The following is a 26743-nucleotide window of genomic DNA, read 5'->3' as shown; positions in this document are numbered from 1 at the left end:
CAATGGGATGAAACTGAATGGGAGGAGACACAGATTAGATATTAGAAAAAACTTTTTGACAGGGTGATCAATGAGTGGAACAGGCTGCCACGAGAGGTGGTGAGTTCCCCTTCAATGGACGTCTTCAAACAGAGGCTGGACAGACATCTGTCTGAGATGATCTAGTGAATCCTGCTTTGAGCAGGGGGTTGGACCAGATGACCCAGGAGGTCCCTTCCAACTCTACCATTCTATGAAGATTGGCCTAGAACCTGTAGGTCCGGACTTAGAAATGACGACCAGTTCTGCTGTAGGTTTAATTACTAGTAACAGAAATGTGGAAACTGAAATAAAATATCTTTATTCATATTTACATTGAATACACAGGTCAACATCACAATCCCATACAAATGTGGAAGAACATTTCCGATATAACATCTGGGCGTCTCCTACTGATGTGACGTCAGACCTGAAAGACTCCAGCAGTGCATCAGATTTGCCGAGAAGCTAAACGTGTCGTCTTGGCCATAAACAGACCCTTCTAGAAGTAATGACATGATATACCCATCATCTGTTATCACAATATACTTCCAGGAACTTGTTCTATAATGCCCTTTACAGTAAACTACAGTGCCCCATGCTCTGTATCAGTATGGGGCTTTCTGTAAGAACTTGTGTGTGTGCCCAATGCAGCTTGGATAGACTGCTACACCCATAAATTGGGGAGTGGGTTCTCACCAACCTCCATTTATAATATTTTGCATAGGAGGAGATCATTTAAGATAGATGAGTGATTGGGATATTGCTTGGTGTGCAGACATTGGCATTGGAGTTAGATAAGGACTCATCTACATGTATGAAATAAAAAAAAACATGGATGTAAAATAGCTGGAAGATTTGATTAAACCAGACTCATGAGCACAAGAGAAAAAAATCATGCCGTGTCTACCTTTCCTCAAATTTTAAGGGGTTTTCTCAACATGAAGTTTCAGCACCCAGCTCCGATGGTCCAAACGTTGCTCCCCGACGCTGCGAGAAGAGATGGCTTTAATTCTGCAATATGGGAGAAGTGAAGGGACATGGACACTGGATCTAAGTAGGTTGTAAAGAATAAAAGCCTACGTGTGACATGTGCTCTGTACCTCGGTAACTGGCCAGGCCGTTCCTGCAAGGGAGCGGGAAACCTTGACATCACTCTGTAAACTATAACATTAGAAATCCCTTCATTCTTTACCTTAACATGTTACTCTCCGCAAGGCGAAACATTGTACCTTGGATACGGGGCAGACGCCTCCGACCCAGCCAAACCAGATCTCACACTTTGCACTGATGAGGGGCAGTACCCCAAAAACCAGCATCTGCAAATTGATATTCTGGTTCTGGCTTTTATCCTAAGTCATATGACAAGGCTCGTTAGAGAGTCGATATTGACTTTTAGGATTGCTATTTCCTATAGGTGGCACTAGAGTTCTAGTCCACTTCCCCTCTGAAAAGACTATTTAATAATACATTTGTGAGGCCTAGCCCCCAGTATGTTAGTGTAGGGAGTACTATTGGGGGAGAAACGTTGAACTGGATGGACCAAGGTCTTTATTCAACCTACATTACTAATTTGCATGAAAACAAAAGAGAATTTTTTTAGTAAGGTATAAACTGCAACGTTTTTGTTTTTACACCCCTTTGTAATTTTGCCCATTTAAGAACTTGAAATGACCCCCTTGCAGGACCCCAATTTCTAAAAAATTCAAAACAATATCACAAAATACTAGCAAAACCCAACAAGATGCAATGCACATTATAGCCACCGGAGGACCACATATAGCATAAACAACTCCTGACAGAGTATCACAAAATCAATATAAAACTATATACACATATATTTCGATTTTTTTTTAATCCTAAATTGGTCATAGCCTGCCACTTATCACAGGAAATATTGAGGAAAGAGAAGCCAGTGTACAACTGTCAAGGAAAAGTAGGTCAAAATTAGGAAGGATCTGCAGATGGGGAATAATATAATGGTCGCACCACGTCACCATTTCAGTAACTATAGAGGCAGGAATGCATTTCAAAATTATATATTTGGAGATATTAAAAAATTATATATATATATATTTTTGTTAGAGGATGAGGAGTTGCGATCTAGCAAATGAGAATAATCTGGGTAATACACACGTGTAGATCATGTATGCATATACAAAAGCCAAAGGATTTTTTTTTTTTCTTTACATAGAGGCTTTGAGTTATTAGAGGTAAAAACTGACCATACACAACTAATCCAGACTTGTTCATACGGCTGTAAATAATGGCGGCGGCTGATAGCCAGCAATCAGAGTCCAATATTATCCAGAGAAGAAGGACCACATCCAAGTCCCTACCCCAAAGGAGCTTACAATCTAATTTCTCTTTGCTATAGAGCTATAACTCTGTAAGGCAGCAGAAGGCGCCGGCCAGGACACCCGCCGGCCAGGACACCCGCCGGCCAGGACACCCGCCGCCACAGTTACTTCTGTTCACTTTTCTCCACCAAACAGACACCATTTTTTGGAAGTAATCGTCTCTCACAGTCTCGGCATTCTTCAGTATAAACGTATTGTAAATTTGTTCTTTTATCTAAAAAAAAAGGCACCATTCATAACAGGCAAAGTCATAGAAATAAAACCAAAATTTTACATACAATTGTTCATACAATACATTAAAATTCCTTTAATCTGCCATCTAATAGTCCAGAGATGAGCAATGATGAGCCTCCTTGGTAACCCGTAGACCTGTTAGTGTTCTGACCGGCGTACGAGGAGCTGGATTACTTTTACCTGTATTTCTAGCTCCATCTGATCATTCAGAATTATCCGCTTGATAATCCAGAACTAGGGTCATATTAATGGAATATTTCTGCTGAAAGGGCATGGGGCAGATTTTTTTATTTTTTTTTTACTAAGTATTTTTTGCCTTTAAAAACCAGAGCAATTTAAGATGAAAAAAAATAAATAATTATTAACCAGTTTTTATAAATGAGGCCCCATAGTTAGATTAAAGGCTTATGAGAAAATGCCTCACCCCAAGAAATACATACGATGAATGTATCATTCAGTTACTAAGACAAACTATAAAAAGGCTCAGACACGATCTATGTAGTAACTGAGAATTAGCAAAAAAAAATAACCAAACACTGCAAAGACAGACTAGGCCTCATTTATCAAAACTGGCTGTGTTGTCCATAGCAACCAATCAGCACTCAGCTTTCATTTCCTCAGCAGCTTTGGTAAAATGAAAAACTGTGCTGTGATTGGTTGTTGCAGGAAACATTCGTTTTAGGCAGTTTTCAGAAATTTTCCCCAGTATCTCGGGTCCTACAAATAGTTTCAGTAAGGCAGTGTTCAGACAGCCAGATGAAAATTTGAGCCAACTCACATCCGCAAATCGAGGATGGGACTTGTTTCTATGTGCTCATCTGCCCAGCACAAAAGTGTAGTAGCTGCTTGCTATGTACATGCACTAATCTGGTCCTTAAAGTGGTGTTCCCATCTCCAAGATCCTATCCTATAATACTACTAGCAAATACCTTCAATTAGAAATGTAGTATAGTTCTTCTGATTCTCTATGCTACTTAAGCTACTGTAATGCCCTGCACATGGGGTAAGCGGCGTAGACAATCAGAAGAACTATACTACATTTCTAATTGGAGGTATTTGCCAATATTATGATTATTACACCTACTACATATTGGGATAGGAACTGGGAGATGGGAATACCCCTTTAAATCAAACCAAAGTAGTGCTGCTGCGATTTTTTTTTCTTCCACGCAGCCATTGGCTAGTGGAAAGTTATCCATGTGTACAGATGCAATGGCTATAATGAACACGTGTGTTCTCTATGTGCAAGCAATGGTGCACACAGAGCATTTACATGTCCATACATCAGGCTCGTCTGAACAAGGCCTTAGCCAGAATTACACAATGCCCAGACTCGGTGTGGGTCTCCTGCCCTGAAGTTACAGATTCGGGTCAGAAGATCCACTGTCAGTCCGGACATTGCTGTCTGTGCCGTCTGAACATGGCCATAGGGTCACAAGTGATCTTGGCTTGCTTTGCATGAATCAAAAGGGGTAAGGGTTTGCTAAAATGCAGACACATTACTCCCATCTGAACAAGGCCTTATTTTATGGAACCCATCTGGTGTTCTTAAAGGGATGTTCTTCACGAACCAATGTAAAAGTAGGAAGCACTAGAGAACCCCTTTAAAAGGCTTGTTCACACATGGCACATTTGATGCGAGTTTTTTTCAACATTTTCCCATGTAAAAAATGCAACGTTTTATAGCATCACAAACAATTTTTTTTCTAAAATGAATTCCCCCATTGCATATTTTTTCCCTTGAGTTCTTAGCCCGCAGTGCATTTATTTTTTCATGATACAGCAGCCATTTCTTTATTTTTTCTTACCCATTGAGATTCATTAAGGTTTTTTAAAAAAAGAAACCGCAGTTAAAAGTTTACACGTTTTTTCGTTATGTTTTTAAGATCGGAAATTTCGTCATCCAAAAGGAGAAACAGTGAGACAATGACACTTCGAAAATCCACAACAAAAATGCATTACATGTAAAAAAAAAAAAAAAAAAAATCAGATTTAAATGGGTGTAATGTAAGCAGTTTTCTTCTCAATACTGTAATTATATCATGCAGGGAAAAACCGCTGCAAAAACGCTACATGTGAACAATACCATGAGAGGACAATCAGCGATCACCTTGTTTTCTCTACGTTATAACAGAAGAGGAATAAAAAAAAAAACAAAGACGACAAACAGCACACCAGATCTCAGCACCCTAAACACGTGTGATGGGGCAGAGAACGGACAGCTGTTGGGTCAGGCATCATGTATCATATCTCTGTGAAATATCTAAGACGATGATGGGGGCAGCACCCCCAAACTGTAGGTTTGGATATGTCTCCGAGGTACAGTCATTCCTTCACTCATTTTTAGGACTCCTCCGGGCGGGCGGGCAGGAGGCCACGTAAACGAGACAAGTCTGTGGGTGGCGTAAACCTTAATGTACATAAAAGTGCATCATGTCCCAGTCGCTGCTCATACTGGAGGCGAGGTCCGCTTTACACCACGGTTAAGCCATGATACTTGAATGAAGGAAACAAAATGGATGGCATTAGATGGCGGCATGCAAAAAAACAATTTTTTCCCACATATAGTAGATGAATGCGAGGGGATGATTAACAGGGCTGGATTCAACATTAGGCGTAGTCTGGTGCCCATAGGCTCTGCACTATTTTCAACTTATAAAAATCAGACAATATCAGATAAAACCTACAGTTAGTTTGTAGTGGCTCCATATACCTCACATGTGCAATGGACATGGCTAATTTTGCCAAGACTTAGGCTGCAACTTGTACCCACCCCCCCTCTGCCCCTACCCCTCACCTCCCTCTTCCCCTGCCCCTACCCCTACCCCTCACCTCCCTCTTCCCCTGCCCCTACCCCTACCCCTACCCCTCACCTCCCTCTTCCCCTGCCCCTACCCCTACCCCTCACCTCCCTCTTCCCCTGCCCCTACCCCTACCCCTCACCTCCCTCTTCCCCTGCCCCTGCCCCTACCCCTCACCTCCCTCTTCCCCTGCCCCTACCCCTACCCCTACCCCTCACCTCCCTCTTCCCCTGCCCCTACCCCTACCCCTACCCCTCACCTCCCTCTTCCCCTGCCCCTACCCCTCACCTCCCTCTACCCCTACCCCTCACCTCCCTCTTCCCCTGCCCCTACCCCTCACCTCCCTCTTCCCCTGCCCCTACCCCTCACCTCCCTCTTCCCCTGCCCCTACCCCTCACCTCCCTCTTCCCCTGCCCCTACCCCTACCCCTCACCTCCCTCTTCCCCTGCCCCTACCCCTCACCTCCCTCTTCCCCTGCCCCTGCCCCTACCCCTACCCCTCACCTCCCCCTGCCCCTACCCCTCCCCCTCACCTCCCTCTTCCCCTGCCCCTACCCCTACCCCTACCCCTACCCCTCACCTCCCCCTGCCCCTACCCCTACCCCTCACCTCCCCCTGCCCCTACCCCTCCCCCTCACCTCCCTCTTCCCCTGCCCCTACCCCTACCCCTCACCTCCCCCTGCCCCTACCCCTCCCCCTCACCTCCCTCTTCCCCTGCCCCTACCCTCCCTCTTCCCCTGCCCCTCCCCCTCACCTCCCTCTCCCTCTGCCCCTCCCCCTCACCTCCCTCTCCCTCTGCCCCTCCCCCTCACCTCCCTCTCCCTCTGCCCCTCCCCCTCACCTCCCTCTCCCTCTGCCCCTCCCCCTCACCTCCCTCTCCCTCTGCCCCTACCCTCCCTCTTCCCCTGCCCCTCCCCCTCACCTCCCTCTCCCTCTGCCCCTCCCCCTCACCTCCCTCTCCCTCTGCCCCTACCCTCCCTCTTCCCCTGCCCCTCCCCCTCACCTCCCTCTCCCTCTGCCCCTCACCTCCCCCTCCCTCTGCCCCTCACCTCCCTCTCCCTCTGCCCCTCCCTCTCCCCCTCCCCCTCCCTCTCCCCCTCCCCCTCACCTCCCTCTCCCCCTCCCCCTCCCCTCCCCCTCCCCCTCCCCCTCCCCCTCCCCCTCCCCCTCCCTCTCCCCCTCCCCCTCCCCCTCCCCCTCACCTCCCTCTCCCCCTCCCCCTCACCTCCCTCTCCCCCTGCCCCTCCCCCTCCCCCTCACCTCCCTCTCCCCCTGCCCCTCCCCCTCCCCCTCACCTCCCTCTCCCCCTGCCCCTCCCCCTCACCTCCCTCTCCCCCTGCCCCTCCCCCTCACCTCCCTCTCCCCCTGCCCCTCACCTCCCTCTTCCTCTGCCCCTACCCCTGGTAATTTCAAGTGATTATATTATTTAAGAGTTCCCTCTTAAATTATATTGGAAGGAAAACTCATTCATGTCCTATCCAGAGGATACAGTTAAATGTCTGACCAGAGGGGGCCTGACCACTAGGACCCCTGCCAGTCATGAGAACGGGGGTCCTATGTGACTGGAGTGGCAGTGCTTCCACTATGGAAGCGGTGATCATACACGTGCACGCCCGCTTCCATAAGCCATGTAAGTGAGTAATGTAGAGGCGGCTGAGCATAGTCAGTCACTACTGCACCATTCACAGATGGGATTTTGTGACCCGGATTCTAGTGATTGGTATAGGTACAAGCAGCCAGAGCCCCAAAGATCGTACATTTGAAACTTAACTGGAAAAAATTAACTGGAGTATAAGTTATTTACGCAAAATAATGGAGCATGTTCACACTGGCCATTAAATAGACAAAACCAAAGATAGAAATAAAATTAGCATATACCCCGCTGTAAGTAAAAGCAATAGTACATATAAATAACAGGGCACTTTGTAAAACACCATTTGTGATCAAAAAAGCGCAAATGCCATCCCACCAGCGTCAAGGTGTACCCAAATCGGGATGGTCCTAACCTCAAGTATTAAAACCTTACCATGCGCCAAATTGACATCAATTTGAATGAGGGACCATCCCAATTTGGGTACACCATGACGCTGGTGGGATGGCTTTTACACTTTTTAATCAATACAGTGTTTACTAAGTACCCAGTGTTATTTATATGCACTATTGCCTTTACTTACAGCAGGGTATGTGTTCGTTTTGTTTGTATCTTAGGTTGCAAAACCTCTCATTCTTTTTGAGAAGAACAAAACATACTTGGATGTGTCAGGTCTGGGAATATATGACATGGCCAAGAAAATTGCAGCCCTTTCTGTGCACAAATACTTTTCTTTTATGAAGTTTCTTTTCTGAAAAGTGATCCCACAGTTAAAGGAGTAATCCGTGCCCATTCCTGCATCAGGTGGTGAGCGGGACCGGTGACGTCACTTTTACAGATCTCCTCGGGCTAGCGCAGGCTGGTCGGGAGGCATCTGTAGATGGGACATCACTGGCCCTGCTTACGTCCAGATGCAGATTTAAGCGGAGCTGGATTACCCCTTTAAATTTACCTGAATGCAGGAAGCTGGCCACACACACTTACAACTATCAGAATTGTGCTATCCTTGTAATGTCATATCAGGACATGCCATCACTTACAGGGAGTACCCCTTTAATTCCACTAGATGGCAGCAACGTTTTCATGTCACAAACGAACTTCCTAACTTTGCAAATGATTCATAGTAAAGTCCTTGACCCAAAGCTGCATCATCTGAAAACTCCTAATAGGAGCAGTTTACAAGGCAAGGATTTTTATGGAGCCATATACTGACTATTTTATCCATATACTCCGCTCAGCAGATGTAGAAGAACCTTCCTATTCAGCTACCATTACTTCTACACTCTATACAGTGCTTGTGCTGCTCTGCTGCCGCCCGGATGTCAGCGCAGGTCACTTACCAGTCACTAATTAAACAAATGCAGAGTTAACAAATATAACTAATCTATGACGATAACCTATCAGCTGTTTACTCCTATAATAACCTGAAACTAAGAGGCGTCTATAAATCTCATTCCGTGACCTGCGATCTATTCATACAGGCATATAGAATTATAGAAATGGAAATCAATCAATTCTTCATATTCCTTCATTTACAGCATTGTTTATCACTCCAGAATACATGTTCCCCAGGCCAATGGCTCTGACCCCGTGTCAGAGGACCTGAAGGAAGTACAACTATCGTTTTTTGTTTGACAGTCTCAATGGTCCCACTCCATTCAATACAGTTACATGGTGATCCAGAGCCATGTTTTCAGGATCACGGGGAGTCCCACTAATCAGACCCCCAGCAATAAGAAAGTTTTCCCCAATTTACAGTGGTGGGAAAGAGTTTGCCCCTTCTTGATTTCTTATTCTTTAGCATGTTTGTCACTTAAATGTTTCAGATCACAAAACAAAATTTAAATATTAGATAAAGATAACACAAGTAAACACAAAATGCAGTTTTTTAAATGAAGGTCTTTATTATTAATGGAAAAAGAAATCCAAACCTACAGGGCCCTGTGTGAAAAAGAGATTGTCCCCTAAACCTAATAACTGGTTGGGCCGCCCTTAGCAGCAACACCTGCAATCAAGCGTTTGCAATAACTGGCAATGAGTCTTTTACAACGCTCTGAAGGAAATTTGGCCCACTCATCTATGCAGAATTGTTGTAATTCAGCCACAAGCATGAATCACCTTTTTAAGGTCATGTCACAGCATCTCAATTGAATTAAGGTCAGGACTTTGACTAGGCCACTCCAAAGTCTTAATTTTGGTTTTTTTTTAGCCATTCAGAGGTGGACTTGCTGGTGTTTTGGATTGTTGTCCTGCTGCATAACCCAAATACGCTTCAGCTTGAGGTCACAAACAGATGGCCAGACATTTTCCTTCAGGATTTTTTGGTAGACTGCAGAATTAATGGTTCCATTTACCACAGCAAGTCTTCCAGGTCCTGAAGCAGCAAAATGGCCCCAGACCATTACACTACCACCATATTTTACTGTTGGTATGATATTCCTTTTCTGAAATGCTGTGTTACTTCTACGCTGGATGTAATGGGACATACACATTCCAAAAAGTTAAACTTTTGTCTCGTCAGTCCACAGAGTATTCTCCCAAAAGGCTTGGCGATCATCAAGATGTTTTCTGGCAAAACTGAAAAGAGCCTTTATGTTCTTTTTGCTGAGCAGTGGTTTTAGTCTTGGAACTCTGCCATGCGTGCCATTTTTGCCCAGTCTCTTATGGTGGAGTCATGAACACTGACCTTAACTGAGGCAAGTGAGGCCTGCAATTCTTTGGATGTTGTTGTGGGGTCTTTTGTGACCTCTTGGATGGGTCGTCGCTGCGCTCTTGGTGTAATTTTGGTCAACAGGCCACACCTGGGAAAGTTCACCACTAGTGATGAGCGAGTATGTTTTTAACCCTTTCGCCGAGTATGCTCGGGCGAACACCGAGTAGTTACAGCTTGTAACGGGTCTGGGAGGCGGAACCTCTGAGCTACTATACAAGGGGACGGTCCTTGTAAGGGAGCGGGTGGCGACCAGGGTAGACGGGCAGGCAGTCACAGCAGGTGACTGGGACAGTCTCTGAATGAACGGACAGGAGGTCACGGCAAGTGACCGGGGCAGTCTCTGGATGAACGGGCAGGAGGTCACGGCAAGTGACCGGGGCAGTCTCTGGATGAACGGGCAGGAGGTCACGGCAAGTGACCGGGGCAGTCTCTGGATGAACGGGCAGGAGGTCACGGCAAGTGACCGGGGCAGTCTCTGGATGAACGGGCAGGAGGTCACGGCAAGTGACCGGGGCAGTCTCTGGGTAAAGGATTGGTACGACCTGTGGCGGCAGATGATAGACGTGAGCTCCCAGGTGAGCAGGCGAGAGTCTCTGGATAATCGGGTGGTCACAGCATGTGACGGCGGAGCCTCCAGGAAGACCAACAGACAGGTAGCAGATGAGCGCTCCCAGGTGAGCGGGCAGGAGTCTCTGGACAGGCGGGTGGTCACAGCACGTGACGGCAGAGCCTCCTGGTAGGCTAGCAGACAGGCAGCAGATGAGCGCTCCCAGGTGAGTGGGCAAGCTGGTCCTTAGACAGACTGACAGGAGTTGGAAGGCAGACCGTCAGACCTCAGGCAAGCAGGCAGGTAGAAGATGTGCGCTCCCAGGTGAGCGGGCAAGCTGGTCCTTAGACAGACTGACAGAAGTTGGAAGGCAGACCGTCGGACCTCAGGCTAGCAGGCAGGTAGCAGGATATCAGGCAGGAATTAGACAGCAGACTGGCAGGAATCTGGCAGGTAACTGGCAACGGGACCTGAGGGCTGAAGCAGAGTAGTGAACAGTGCTACATTGCTCGGGCACCTCCATTTTGGAGGAGGTGCCTTTTATATGGGAGGTCCTCCGGCAATTGGCCGGGGACTCCTTAGGACGGCGCGCGCGGTCCCTTTAAGAGAGGGGGAGCGCGCGCGCGCCCTAAGCACACTGCCGGGGAAGGAGCGCGTGCCGGAAGCAGCGGGGAAAGAAGCGCTGGAGGACGCCGCGCCAGGAGCGGGGAGGTGAGAGGGACGGCATCTCTGCCTAGAACGGGGCAGAGACGCCGATGCTACAGTACCCCCCCCCTTTAGGCCCCCTCTTTTTTTGGCCAGAAAGAAATTTCTCAAGGAGAAGAGGGGCGTTGATGTTCTCCTTGGGTTCCCAAGTTCTCTCCTCAGGACCAAACCCCTTCCAATCTACCAGAAAAAAGGTTTTTCCTCTTACCCTCTTGGAGGCCAGAATACTCTCTACCTCAAAGATGTCATCAGCGGAAACCGGAGCAGGAGGGGCACCTGGATTTTTGGAAAAAAAAGTTAAAGACAAAGGGTTTGAGAAGAGATACGTGGAAGGAGTTGGGGATCCGTAGGGTGGCCGGGAGTTTTAATTTGTAGGCCACAGGGTTAATTTGCCTGAGGACTTCGAAGGGGCCGATGAATCGAGGACCCAACTTGTAGGAGGGTACTTTGAGCCGCACATGTTTGGATGAGAGCCAAACCTCGTCTCCCGGACGGAATTGGGGCGGATCCAGACGTCTCTTATCAGCATATCTCTTCATCCGCTCAGAGGAGAGAAGAAGAGCGGACCTGGTGCTCTCCCAAATAGTAGAAAATTCGCTGACAAGAGACTCCGCAGCAGGGTTGTCCACAGAAACGGAGACAGGAAGTGGAATCCGGGGATGTTGGCCACCGACTATAAAGAACGGGGATTTGGAAGAGGACTCGCTCTCATGGTTGTTATAAGAGAACTCGGCCCATGGTAGGAGATCCACCCAGTCCGAGTGGTGAGCATCAACGAAGTGCCGGAGGTAGCTGGACAAGATCTGATTGATCCGCTCCACTTGACCATTGGACTGAGGGTGGTAAGCGGAGGAGAAATCCAGGGTAATGTCCAGCAGCTTACATGTGGCTCTCCAGAAGCGAGAGGTGAACTGAACCCCACGATCCGACACGATGTGGAGGGGCAGACCATGGAGACGGAAGATGTGGCGGATAAAGTCTTTAGCCAGCTCGGGTGCAGACGGAAGACCAGGCAGGGGAATGAAGTGGGCCATCTTAGAAAAACGGTCAGCGACAACCCAAATGACAGTACAACCGGCAGAAACTGGAAGGTCGGTGATAAAGTCCATAGCGATGTGTTGCCAAGGAGCAGTAGGTACGGGAAGGGGCAGGAGATGGCCGGCAGGTAGATGTCGGGGAACTTTGTTACGGGCACAGGATGAACAGGCCGCGACGAAGTCTACCACGTCCTTACGCAGGGTAGGCCACCAGTAATGCCGGGTAATAAGTTGGAAGGTCTTCTTTTGGCCAGCATGGCCAGCTAGTTTAGAAGAATGTCCTCAGCGAAGAACCCTCTCCCGATCTGGCACAGCTACGAACGTCTTACCGGGTGGAAGACGAGTCAGATCCAAGGGGGCCACATTCATCACCTTGGAGGAGTCGATGATGTGCGTAGGTTCCTCCTCTTGATCGGAGGACAGGAAGGACCGGGACAAGGCATCAGCTTTGACGTTCTTGTCCGCCGGACGGAAATGAAGAATGAAGTCGAAGCGGGCAAAAAACAACGACCACCGGGCCTGGCGAGGATTGAGTCTCTGGGCATTTTGGAGATATGCCAGGTTTTTGTGATCCGTGTAGATAATTACCGGGTAGAGAGCCCCTTCAAGCAGATAGCGCCACTCTCCCAGTGCCAATTTGATGGCTAACAATTCCCGGTCTCCAATGGAGTAGTTGCGCTCCGACGAGGAGAAGATTTTGGAGAAGAAGCCGCACGTTACCATTCTCCCGGTAGAAGACTTCTGGGTGAGCACCGCTCCGGCGGAGGAGGCATCAACCTCCAGGTAGAATTGTTTATTACAGTCCGGACGGTGAAGGACGGGAGCAGAGGCGAAGGCTTTCTTTAGTCATGTCAGACTAACTTAATTTCCTTCTATGACAGAATCACTGACTGGGTGGATCAGGGAAATGCTGTAGATATAGTATATCTTGACTTCAGCAAAGCATTTGACAAAGTATCTCACACCATCCTTATTGAAAAAATGACCAAGTATGCAATGGACCAGGCAACTGTTAGGTGGATTCATAACTGGCTTAGTGATCGGACTCAAAGGGTGGTTGTAAATGGCTTCACATCCAGCTGGATGAATGTCTCAAGTGGGGTACCACAGGGCTCCGTCCTGGGACCTGTATTGTTCAACATCTTTATCAATGATTTAGATGAAGGAATTGAGGGTAAACTGATTAAATTTCCTGATGACACAAAGCTAGGAGGGATAGCTAATACTAGAAAAGAGAGAGAGGATTCAAAAAGACCTAAATAAACTGGAGCAGTGGGCAGCAACCAATAGAATGGTTTTTAACAGGGAAAAATGCAAAGTACTACATCTGGGCAATAAAAATGAAAAAAGCATATACAGAATGGGAGGAATAGAGCTAAGCAACAGTACATGTGAAAAAGACTTAGGTATACTAATAGATCATAGACTGAACATGAGTCAACAGTGTGATGCAGCAGCAAAAAAGGCAAATACAATTCTGGGATGTATTAACAGAAGCATACAGTCTAGATCACGTGAAGTCATTATCGGTCTTTACTCCTCTTTGGTCAGACCTCATCTGGAATACTGTGTACAGTTTTGGGCACCACATTTTAAAAAAGACATAGACAAACTGGAGCAAGTTCAGAGAAGAGCGACCAGAATGTTGACTGGTCTGCAAACCATGTCCTATGAGGAACGGTTGCAGGATTTGGGAATGTTTAGCTTGCAAAAAAGAAGACTGAGAGGAGACTTAATAGCTGTCTACAAATATGTCAAGGGCTGTCACATTGTAGAAGGATCATCTTTATTCTCATTTGCACAAGGAAAGACTAGAAGCAATGGGATGAAACTAAATGGGAGGAGACACAGATTAGATATTAGAAAAAACTTTTTGACAGTTAGGGTGATTAATGAGTGGAACAGGCTGCCACGAGAGGTGGTGAGTTCCCCTTCAATGGACGTCTTCAAACAGAGGCTGGACAGACATCTGTTTGAGATGATCTAGTGAATCCTGCTTTGAGCAGGGGGTTGGACCAGATGACCCAGGAGGTCCCTTCCAACTCTACCATTCTATGATTCTATGATTCTATGATTCTAAGGCCTCCTCGGCTTCAGACGACCATGTCCTGGGGTTAGCCCCCTTACGGGTAAGTGCAGATATGGGAGCAGTCCGAGACGAGAAGTGTGGGATGAAAAGACGATAATAATTAGCGAAGCCCAGGAATCGCTGTATCGCCTTCAAACCTTCAGGACGAGGCCATTTTAGAACGGAAGAGAGCTTCTCGGGATCCATTTGCAGACCTGTTTGGGAGATGACATAGCCCAAGAACGGAAGGGAGGTCTGATCGAAGAGGCACTTCTCGTATTTGGCGTAAAGGTGGTTCTGCCGAAGCCTAAGCAGGACCTGACTAACATCCCTCCGGTGTGTGGGGAGATCCGGAGAGAAGACCAAGATATCGTCCAGGTATACCACTACGCAGGAGTACAGGAGGTCACGGAAGATGTCGTTGACTAGTTCCTGAAAGACCGCGGGAGCATTACAGAGACCGAAGGGCATCACAAGGTACTCGTAGTGACCGTCCCGGGTATTGAATGCCGTCTTCCACTCGTCTCCTTGACGGATACGGACCAGATTATACGCTCCTCGTAGATCCAGCTTGGAGAAGATCCTGGCGCCCTTGAGATGGTCAAACAATTCGGAGATGAGTGGCAGGGGATATTTGTTTTTTACCGTGATGAGATTGAGTCCTCTGTAGTCAATACAGGGACGTAGCGAGCCGTCTTTCTTTTTGACAAAGAGGAATCCGGCTCCAGCCGGGGAGGTAGATTTTCGGATAAATCCCCTAGCCAGATTCTCTTCAATGTACTCAGACATGGCTCGGGTCTCGGCTGCAGACAACGGGTAGATACGCCCACGGGGAGGAGTGGTGCCAGGTACCAGGTCGATCGGGCAATCGTATGGCAACATCTCAGCTTCCTTCTTACCGAAGACGTCCGCATAGGGCCAGTAGGGAGCCGGGAGACCAGGTAAGTTAGCTGGAGTAGGCTGAGGGCGAAGTGGACGGACTGGGACCAGGCAGGTCCTATGGCAGTCAGGACCCCATCGGAGTACTTCACCGGACCGCCAGTTCAATACGGGTTCATGTGTCTGGAGCCAAGGTAGACCTAGCAACAGGGAGTGAGAAAGTCCGGACAGCACATGGAATGAGATCTCCTCAGAGTGCAGCATTCCCACCTGCAGGGTTATGGGTTCGGTGACGAGCAGGATGGTCTCCGAGAGAAGTCTTCCATCCACGGAGGCGACTGACAATGGTTCAGCCAGGGACTTGGTGGGAATATGGTATCTCTCTACCAGAGACTGGGAGATGAGGTTTCCAGCAGCTCCAGAATCCAGATGGGCGAGTTCAAAGAGACGGTTTTCTCCCCAAGCAATAGAGACCGGTAAGGTCAGAGACGGAGAGGGCTTACTTTCGTCTAGGACGACCTCTCCGAGTGGTCCTAGACACTGGCGTTTCCCGGCTTTTCCGGGCAGGAACGGATGAAGTGCTTCATACTGCCACAATAGAAACAGCTTCCCTCGGCTCGGCGAGATTCTTGGCGAGAACCGACCATCTTGGACTGGTCGACCTGCATAGGCTCAGGAGAGTGTAGCTGAGGAGAGACGGAGGGAGTGACGGGTTTCTGAAAAGTAGGAGCTAGACGTGGAAACCTCCTCTCACGGGTGACCTCTTTGGCACGCTCCTGGAACCGCAGGTCAATCCGGGTGGCAAGAGTTATTAGGTCATCGAGAGTGGTAGGAATGTCCCGACCGGCAAGTTCATCTTTAATACGGCCGGACAGACCCTCCCAGAAGACGGAAACCAGAGCGTCATTATCCCAGGCCAGCTCCGAGGCAAGGGTACGGAACCGTATGGCATATTGGCCCACGGTGAGACTTCCCTGACAGAGGCGTAGCAGAGATGATGCGGATGAGGTCTTCCGTCCGGGTTCGTCGAAGACTTTCCGGAAAGCCGTGAGAAAGGCAGGCAAGTCGGACACCAGGGGGTCTCCTCTCTCCCATAGAGGATTTAGCCAGGCCAGGGCCTCTCCGGTGAGATGGGACATGATGAAGGCAATTTTGGCCCGGTCGGAGTTAAACTGGTGAGACAGGAGTTCAAAGTGCAGGGTGCACTGAGATTTATGAAGCCCCGAGCCTGGGCGGAGTCGCCTCCGAAACGAGGAGGTGCAGAAAGCCGGGGTCCGGGGTAGGATACCATGTTATTAGAGGGCAGTGGAGCTGCCGGATTGCGAGTCATGGCACTGGCGGTGGTTGCAGGCAGAGCAGTCAGAGTGTCCAGGCGAGAATTGACATTCCGCAGGTGACCCAGGATGGACTCCTGTTGGGACCTCTGACGGGACAGTTCATGACACAGGTCCGAGAGCGAGGGAGCTTGGGTGCCACCGGGTTCCATGGCCCGAGCAAACTGTAACGGGTCTGGGAGGCGGAACCTCTGAGCTACTATACAAGGGGAAGGTCCTTGTAAGGGAGCGGGTGGCGACCAGGGTAGACGGGCAGGCAGTCACAGCAGGTGACTGGGGCAGTCTCTGAATGAACGGACAGGAGGTCACGGCAAGTGACCGGGGCAGTCTCTGGATGAACGGGCAGGAGGTCACGGCAAGTGACCGGGGCAGTCTCTGGGTAAAGGATTGGTACGACCTGTGGCGGCAGATGATAGACGTGAGCTCCCAGGTGAGCAGGCGAGAGTCTCTGGATAATCGGGTGGTCACAGCATGTGACGGCGGAGCCTCCAGGAAGACCAACAGACAGGTAGCAGATGAGCGGGCAGGAGTCTCTGGACAGGCGGGTGGTCACAGCACGTGACGGCAGAGCCTCCTGGTAGGCTAGCAGACAGGCAGCAGATGAGCGCTCCCAGGTGAGCGGGCAAGCTGGTCCTTAGACAGACTGACAGGAGTTGGAAGGCAGACCGTCGGACCTCAGGCAAGCAGGCAGGTAGAAGATGTGCGCTCCCAGGTGAGCGGGCAAGCTGGTCCTTAGACAGACTGACAGAAGTTGGAAGGCAGACCGTCGGACCTCAGGCTATCAGGCAGGAATTAGACAGCAGACTGGCAGGAATCTGGCAGGTATCTGGCAGGTAACTGGCAACGGGACCTGAGGGCTGAAGCAGAGTAGTGAACAGTGCTACAACATTGCTCGGGCACCTCCATTTTGGAGGAGGTGCCTTTTATATGGGAGGTCCTCCGGCAATTGGCCGGGGACTCCTTAGGACGGCGCGCGCGGTCCCTTTAAGAGAGGGGGAGCGCGCGCACGCCCTAAGCACACTGCCGGGGAAGGAGCACGTGCCGGAAGCAGCGGGGAGAGAAGCGCTGGAGGACGCCGCGCCAGGAGCGGGGAGGTGAGAGGGACGGCGTCTCTGCCTAGAACGGGGCAGAGACGCCGATGCTATGTTTGAATCGCTCCCGTGTGCATGATTTGCAACTGTTTGACAGCTTTAATACATGTGAGAAATGTGTAAGAAATAGACATTCCTCACATGTATTAAAGCTGTCAAACAGTCACAAATCATGCACAGGGGAGTGATTCAAACATCACCGAGCACACTGTAACTACTCGGTGCTCGCCAGAGCATACTCGGTGAAAGGGTTAACAAAACATACTCGTTCATCACTATTCACCAATGTTCCATGTTTTCGCCATTTGAGGATAATGGCTTTTACTGTGGTTCGCTGGAGCCCCAAAGCTTTAGAAATGGCTTTATATCATTTTCCAGACTGATAGATCTCAATTACTTGCTCATTTGTTCCTTCATTTCTTTGTATGATGTCTAGCTTTTGAGGATCTTTTGGTTTACTTCACTTTATCAGGCAGGTCCTATTCAAGTGATTTCTTGATTGAGAACAGGTGTGGCAGTAATCAGGCCTGTGTGTGGCCAGGGAAATTGAACTCAGCTTCTTAAAGATGTGATAAACCACAGTTAAAACATAAATTAGGGGGGGGCGGGGGCGATCACTTTCACACAGGGCCCTGTAGGTTTGGATTTCTTATTGCCTTAATAATGAAGACCTTCATTTAAAAATTGCATTTTGTGTTCAGATGTTTTATCTTTGTCTATTATTTAAATGTGTTTTGTGATCTGAAACATTTAAGTGTGACAAAAACATGCAGAAGAATAAGAAATCAGTAAGGAGGCAACACTTTCTCATCCTGGAGATGGAGGAAAATTATATTGGGAATTAGCCTCTAATATGAAATGTACCTGTGAACATGAGAAATGGGAAGCTTCACACCCACCCTGAACATGAAGATGTGCTCCCAATGGACCACGTTTGTATGATCCAATACTGGAGATACCAGGGGTGCTGAGGTAAGAAGAGACTGCTCACACTGCTGTCCACCCTATCTAATCCAATATTGGATACAAGGGGTGCTGAGGTAAGAAGAGGCTGCCCACACTGCCATCTACCCTGTGTCTGATCTAATATTGGAAATCCCAGGGGTGCTGAGGTAAGAAGAGTTAGCTCACACTGCTGTCCAATCTATCTGATCTAATTCTAGAGATAGCAGGGTTGCTGAGGCAGCTCAAACCGCTGTCCACCCTGTCTACCTGACCCAATACTGGAGATACCAGGGGTACTGAGTAAGACGAGGCTGCTACCACTGCCATCTACCCCACCTATCTGATCTCAACACAGCATCCCTGGTATTTCCAGTATAAGATCAGATAGATTGGGTGGACAGAAGTGTGAGCAGTCTCTTCTTACCACAGCACCCTGGTATCTCCAGTATTAGAAGAAGATGCTCACATGGACATGTATTTAATCTCTGGAGATCCCCTTTAAAGTGGCCATACACCTTAGATAACCGGCAAACAGTTAGCTCTCCTGAATTCCCCTCATGCATGGCCACTTGGCTCTGCCTATACGAGTTCTCTATGGGGAGAGCGGGTAAGACATCAGACGCCCGTCAGCGACTTAGCTCCTTGAAGAACCAAACAATAAGGCATTGAAATCTAAATACTTGATCGTTTAGGCTCCCATACACTTAAGATGGTTGATTGCATAAACTAGAGCTATGGCATAGTCACATTTTTATATACCATTCTCAAAAACAGCTAAAAGACCGTGGTGTATCACATAGACCCTGCTAAGGTACAATAAGGCACGGTTCACGTCTGTCAAAGAGACACCACGTCACAGTACCTGACTATCCGGCCCGGGGCTTTATTTGCATATACTATGGAGCCATTACACAGGCACTCTGACATATGCTGACTTTACCTTTTATTTGCATGCTAAATATAATTACTTGGCACAAGTGCTCACGCCTTGTATGGCATTTATTTGCTGTCTTTTTACATTATTCCTACATTCTCCGGTTCTGTCATTTACACACTATACAATAGTAGTCTTTGTGGTTTTTTTGTTTTTTTTTTCTTCTAAGTCTATATATTGATTGATTGATTCTAAAAGGATGATGTAACATATTGCTGGGAAACAAATGATGGTGCTAGTAATCCATTAATGTGGACTGACTCGTGCAGAGGCGAGCTTATCCACAGCTTATCCCCGGCCGAGGCTTTATAGTACAGGAGATGACACATCACAGGGCTGGGGCCAATAATATTCGTCAATGTCAGAGAAGAAGTTTATGATCCCTGTAAAGGATTATGAAGGAAGTGCCTGCACTCGTAAAGACGGCGCATTGACTTAAAATGGTGCTCAAGTAAGAAAATTAAACCAATGGACTAGTTTAGTTAAAGGGCTGTTCCATTTTTGAACAATTCAGTTTAAAACATAGAATGTCACATTTCTGTGGGTTACCAGAGAGAAGGGCATTTGATTTTTTGGAGACAATTTATAGTTTAAAGGGGGCTTGAACAGCTTCCAGATATTGGTTTATCCGTAGGACAGGTCATTATTATAAGCTCTGGCAGAACAAATAGGCCATAAATTTAGTTCAGCTGGTTTAAAAGGACAGCTTGGTTATCCATGTAATGCCTAAATCTTCCTCTAGTGGCGCTGCAGGGGAAATGAACACATACTGCCAAGTTCACAGATTACAACTAATTGCTGAGGGTTCCAGGAGCGACTGTGGGGGGGATAGACAGTTAAAGTGTACTTCTCTTCAGATACATTGTCAGAATAAGCAGTCACGTGTACATGAATAACACGATTCCTGGTCGTTATATAACCTGACTTCTGCAGTTTTCGCCTCTTTAGGTTCCATCTCTAATTTTCAGTTGTCTCAGAGCTAGTGGGTAGAGATTAGCTGCAATGTCGTCTCCCAGATATACAGTGGACCCAGATTCCTGCTCTCCAGTCTTCTTTGTAGCGAACGTTCAGAAGCGGCAGCATAGCAGACATTATACAGCAGTATCAAGCAGTGTAGCTGTAATTCCAGCTCTGAGGGGAAACACTTACTAGAAAGCTCCAGAACAATTTGCCCTCTGGTTTTCACTCGGCTCTTCCTCACTCTTTTCTCTCTATAGACTTCAATAGACAGCTGTGTAGTGATCAGTAAGTTGACCCTGCATCTTGATTTTAAGGCCACGGCCCCACTATCAGTATTTGGTCAGTATTTTTTCTCAGGAGTGGAATCCAAAACCAGGTGAGGAACAATCAGAGAAAATGTATAATAGAAACAAGTCACCAATTCTGCATTTATCACCCACTCCTGGTTTTGGCCCCCACTCCTGAGAAAAAATACTGACCAAATACTGATAGTGGGGCTGTGGTCTATGATGGATTGTAGCTATTTTTCTCCAGACTGAAACAGTGAAGTGGCTCATAGATGGAGAAAGAAGACGAGTTCTCAGGTAAGAGAAAGTTTTTCTTTTTTCATATTTACTTGTACTATTGATTTATCCAAAGATTGTTGATAGATTTAAAAGAGGTTGTCCACTACTTTTTCATTGATTAACTATTCTTAGGATAGGTCATCAATGTGATCGTTCGGGGGGGGGTCAGACACCCGGCACCCCCGACGATCAGCTGTTATTGGTGGCTGCTGGCCAGAAGTACTCACTTGCGTAGCTGGCCATCTTCTAATAGTGGTCGTGGCTTGGTGCCATCTTCTGATCAGTACCCGGCCGCAACCACTCACATTCATGCCTCCTATTCAAATCACCGCCACAGAGAACAGCTGAGATATAGATAGAGATATATATATATATATATATATATATATATATATATATATATATATATATATATATATATATATATATATATATATATATATATATATATATATATATATATATATATATATATATATATATATATATATATATATACACACTAAAAATCAGAAATTAAAAAACTCCCTTCTGAGCCACCTTCACTGCAATGACCGTTCTCCAAGACAGGAGCGCAATAAGAACAAAGCCTTGTAGGACAGGACTGGAGCGATGGCTTAAACGCCTCACATGAATCATGCCGACCAATATGACCCCCACAGGAAGAACCATGATTTATAAAGTGATGAAACAGAAGACAGACATGAAGACCCCGGTTAGTGTTCTCAACCCCCAAGAAAGTATGAAATCACAGACACAATGCTTAAGAGACATCTGGATTATACCAAATTTTATTTTAAAAAGAACATTAATTTCACAAAACCATGAAAAAAAAAAAAAAAAAAAAAAAAAAAAAAAAACTTTACACGTTTGAAAGCCCTTCGTGTACATAAAAAAAAATGAAAAAATAAAAAGCAACACAAAAAGGTGTTACTCAAATTCATTAGGAAAGCTGTATAAAAAAGGAGACGTAATCGTCAGGCTCTGCCAGATCTCCCGAAGGAAACGACAAAATCGTCCTAGAGGAACTGGAGACGGGCCTTAAAGGGAACCTCCACCTTGTACCATCATCTTGTTTTCAGGTCCAAAATGTCTGCAGACTCGGCCCTGAACATATCTGCACAGGGGCCAGAGCAAATGTTTGTGATACGGAGCTGCAAAACCCCTGCACAGACCTAAAACTTAAAGGGGTTGTCTGGCCTCTACATAAGTGCACTTTTACTATGTGAATTATCAGCTCTAACCCCTGTGGATCCAACACAAGCTGTGCCGACGGTCTGTGCCAGGACAGGAAGCAATCATGTACCGTACTACGTTCCCCTAACTGCTGCAGCCCATCATGGGGCTCAGCGATCAGGTGACGGAACACTACCTCATTGCTTCCTGTCCTGTCACAGATCACTGGAGTGGGCTGGATCCCCGGGGGTGTAGCGCCTCCATCCCCGGGGGTGTAGCGCCTCCATCCCCGGGGGTGTAGCGCCTCGAAATTAATTGGGGTCTGGGCAATCAACTGATTGTCAGTTCTGGTGCACCACAACCCATTCAAAGTGCCACGTACTGTCTAGTGGCCAGTTATGGTACAGCAACGCTTTCCCATTCACGTGAAACTAGAGCTGCAGTACCGTCGGGGGCGAGACATACAGAGATGTCCAATTGCTGCCTTTTCAAGCAGCTGATCGGTGAAGGTGCTGGAACTTGAACCCCAACCAATAGGATATTGTTGACCCACCATAAGGCAAGTCTGAAACACCCCTTTAAATGATAAAATTGTGTTAACCTGCAGCGGCTAATAGGGGAGATGAAGGAGGCTACTGCAATACAGCAAACTCTATAATAATAATATGCAGTAAATTACTAATCTCTCTCTCATCACAGCTACAAGCAAAGTTATCTAACAGTTTCTGTGCAGGGGATCTGGTGCCATGTATCAGACAAGGATTTGCTATTTAAATGGTGGACATTCACTTTAAGGAGAGCTCCACACACTGCATCGGGGTCACATTTTCCACTTTGTATCCCAGCTTTATCTTTAAAACAGAGCCCCCAAAAAAGAGAAATACAAGTTTTTCCCATTTGTAAAAAAGGATACAAGAAGCTGTGACCCAGCAGCGATCTGTGGACCCGGCCGTCATGGCGGAAGCAAGAAGCCGTTTATTAGAGCTGCAGCTCGCGGTATGATGAGCACTGTATATTTACACACTTACTTTGGGAATTTAGCGATCAGGTCTTACAGATAAAAATCAGACAGGATTCAATTTCACTTCATATTTTTTTCATTTAAATATCTGAACAAATTTACAAGTAGAGAAATATTTGTAACAGAAAATTGTTAGGACTGAAAAACAGCGGAATCAGACAAAACATTTACCCCAGTTACACTTCAGAAAGAGTTTGGCACAGTCCATCAGAAGTGATTTACAAAACCAATGCATTGTAGAGCGGATCCAACCAGCACTCAGTGTGGCGTCATTGTGCAAAATGTATGTATGTATGTATGTATGTATGTATGTATGTATGTATGTTAACCAGTAATCTGACAATGTACAGCTTCAAAGGGGAGGTCAACCTAAAGTAGAACTGCAATGAGGAATTGTTTGGTTGGGGACAGAGGCCACCTTGGCCCCTCCATGTCAGGAGCAATGGGACAGAGGCCACCTTGGCCCCTCCATGTCAGGGGCAATGGGACAGAGGCCACCTTGGCCCCTCCATGTCAGGGGCAATGGGACAGAGGCCACCTTGGCCCCTCCATGTCAGGGGCAATGGGACAGAGGCCACCTTGGCCCCTCCATGTCAGGGGCAATGGGACAGAGGCCACCTTGGCCCCTCCATGTCCGGGGCAATGGGACAGAGGCCACCTTGGCCCCTCCATGTCCGGGGCAATGGGACAGAGGCCACCTTGGCCCCTCCATGTCCGGGGCAATGGGACAGAGGCCACCTTGGCCCCTCCATGTCCGGGGCAATGGGACAGAGGCCACCTTGGCCCCTCCATGTCAGGGGCATGGGACAGAGGCCACCTTGGCCCCTCCATGTCAGGGGCATGGGACAGAGGCCACCTTGGCCCCTCCATGTCAGGGGCATGGGACAGAGGCCATGCCTGTAATTATGCTACTAAGGGAGTGGTCCACCTTCAAAAATGTCTTTCATGACCCATATAAAAATACTTCCCCTTATTGATCTCATGTTCCCGTTTTATGCAGCTAGTCTGTGCTTCCTCATCCAGCGATACAGGTACTTGACACTTTCAAAAGAGGAGCAGTTGGGCTTGACAAATTTTGCATTTAGTTTTGTTTCGATTTTTGTAATTTTACCCCGTGCTATTTCCGGAGAGGCCTTGGACATGAGTCGCTCTTGTCCATGGGTCATGTTACAGATTACCGCCTCTATGGCAGAAACGGACCATTTTCTAGAAATCTTGTCACTCCTGGCAAAAGACGAAGACCCGTTTTCTAATCTCAGACGGTCGTCACACGTAACTGTAAATTGTAAGATCTTAGAATGGCCGCCACAACTTTTGGTAGGGGATTTTAGAATGTAAATGATGAACTGTGCCAAAAAAAAGCAGGAAAATAAACTCAAGCCGTCGTCATACTCAAGATCACAAAATGTTTTTTAGCCAATTAAAGGTCCCATTAAAGAAAACGCCTCGTGCAGACATTAAGATTCATTTCTTGGGTATGAAAACTGCTTTAAAAATAGAGACAAATAATCGTCAGAGAGGTGAGCTCCCATCTTGAAGACCGTGCCTTCAATTCATATAAAGCACCTTTAGAAAAGTCAAATGTAGGCACAAGCGTGGTCACAGAGTTACATTCCTGCATAAGGGTCATAATGATAAAGGCACCATCTTAAGGAGCCGACGCATGAATGGGTATATATACACCTATCCCAACATTTGTAGTAGAGCTTCCAAAAAGATCTGTGGTGGTGGGACAACCCCAACTGACAGCACTATTTACATATTCATGTACAAGTTATTGTGTAATGGGATCTAACCGGCCTTCACTACTTGCAGAATGAAAACTTTGGGCCAAATGGGCAATAAATGTAATCACAAGAAAAAAACGGTCAACTCAAAGACCATAACTCCGGCACTAGTGGAGGAAGAGACCACCATTGATAAACTGTAGAAATCTGCCTGAACTTGGCCAATGACGACAGCATATCTACTCTACAACATTATTGGTGGTCTCCAACCCAACGCCAACAGGGCTTTTTTCCACCCAATCAACACAAAATTACCAGTTGCTTTGACAGTAAAAGACACTACAAATCTGGTGCAATCAGGTTCAGCAACAGACCAGAAATTACCTAGGCGGCCAAAAACGTTGCATGTCCAACTAAGGTCAGCTTCACATCATCATTCAGTCTGAGAACAGACCACGATAAAAGGACTAGTCACGAGTCTTCCGACCTAGGCTTATATGAGATAGACAAGTTCAGACCATGAATGACGTGTCTGAAGTCGGCCTGAGAGGCCCAGAAAGAACAAGATTCATGCCGGGACATCTTACGACACCAGAGGACTTTGCCGACTACTTACTAAGTGTCAGCAACGAAGCAAAATAAATAAGAACGCAACGAGCAACTTCCCTGCACCCGACTCAAATACATTTCATGCTATGGACAAAGGCTTTTCTAAAAAACAAAATCGTGTTTTATACACTACAAAGGCAAAATTATACAAACTATACATAAAAACGCTAATACTCGACTGGTAACTCCCATGAGAGAAATCAGAAATCTAGGACAAACTGGCCGACTTCTCAGCTCTACCCCCCTGACCCTCATTAGACCTGAAATTGGTTCAGTGAAATTCCTAACTGCAAAATAAAAAAATAAAGACATTAACTTCATGTGATAAAAAAGTGAATAATAAATGTGCAGAACCAGCCGTGTGACTGCAGAGGAAGAGCAGACATGTCTCTCCACAACAGTCCAGCGAGAGGTGTCCATCTGGAATGTAAGGGGAAGGAACGCGACCGACAAAAAGTCTGAGGGACGCCCTGACAACCACTTATTCACCAGATCGGGAGACTTAAACTATTGAGCCATCCTTGCTTTGTGCTGGGATCATGACAGGGATGGCTCCCATTCGACTCAGATTAGGACCGGCTACCTTGGGCGGTACGTAGCTTGCTGCTTGGCTTGGTGGCTTCTCCATCTCTTCACTGGGGACGTGATTGTATCGAGCCTTGGAGTAACCATCCATATTCGATGGGGACAAAGAACCTAGCGATGAGTGGTTGCTTCCTATGTTGCTTCCTATGTAGCTACGTGCTGTCGAAGTGCGGCTCTTGGGGGGCGCCACGTCTTCTCTGTAAAGACAAGTTATTTCCAAATTACAACCTGTTTACATTAGCAGCTCATTCATTATTTATAGCTGTCCCTTTGAATAGGGTTTCTAAACAAAAAAAAAAAACCTTAAAAAAGGTATATCCTATTATAATACCCCATTAAAAGTTCAGTACCCTCCTCTAGTATCCAGGACAGAGAAGTCCTCCTTCAAGAAGCGTCATTATAGTAAAAGGTCAAGGATATCTGCACCCAAGTCTGAACAGAGTCTAAAGAGTTTGTCACAATTTGTCCAAGTCCCCCCAGGGACCTCATTATTCATTTCCGTTGAGTATGGGACCTCCCAGGTCACAACACGCAGTTACCTGATTTCATGCTGAATTTCTTTCTCATACTTTTTCTCCTTTTGTTTCCTGCAGCAGAAAAAGATCAAAATCCCTAACACAATCAGGAATAGTAAGGTCCCGATGATGGCTCCGGCGATGATCCCTGCTGTATTGGAAGCTGGGGAAAGCAGAGCAGACAGATGATGAAACGTACGATTTATCACCTGGTGGCTCACATCCATGTAATCCTCCATTCACACGCTATAGGGGTAAACCTCCTCCAACCTCCGCTCTGCAGTGAGGTGGGGGGCATGGACGCAGGTCATGTCGACATATGGTGGTC

The 26743-nt window shown here is 47.1% G+C and overlaps 1 protein-coding gene across 5 annotated transcripts in view; it reads right to left on the bottom strand.

Annotated features, from left to right (window-relative positions):
* Window positions 1–315: 315 nt before the first annotated feature.
* CXADR (CXADR cell adhesion molecule) overlaps window positions 316–26743 on the bottom strand; it is a 53292-nt gene continuing 26864 nt past the window's right edge. The window contains exons 6-8 of one of the 5 annotated variants that reach the window (XM_073668255.1): window positions 26440–26578; window positions 25899–26097; window positions 316–2592 (exon numbers count right to left, since the gene is read on the bottom strand). In XM_073668255.1, coding sequence (XP_073524356.1) covers window positions 2398–2592; window positions 25899–26097; window positions 26440–26578 — 533 coding nt within the window. In that variant the 3' untranslated portion in view covers window positions 316–2397. Of the gene's footprint in view, window positions 5109–23037; window positions 26098–26439; window positions 26579–26743 lie in introns of those variants that run through there. The other 4 variants (XM_073668257.1, XR_012302216.1, XR_012302210.1 and 1 more) reach the window with 4 other exon arrangements.

The sequence above is a fragment of the Phyllobates terribilis genome, unplaced genomic scaffold (assembly GCF_046119375.1).
Source record: "Phyllobates terribilis strain yellow unplaced genomic scaffold, ASM4611937v1 Scaffold_2__4_contigs__length_985480577, whole genome shotgun sequence".
Lineage (NCBI taxonomy): Eukaryota > Metazoa > Chordata > Amphibia > Anura > Dendrobatidae > Phyllobates > Phyllobates terribilis.
The sequence above is the reverse complement of the archived record's forward strand: the minus strand, read 5'-3'. Positions and strand labels throughout refer to the sequence as shown.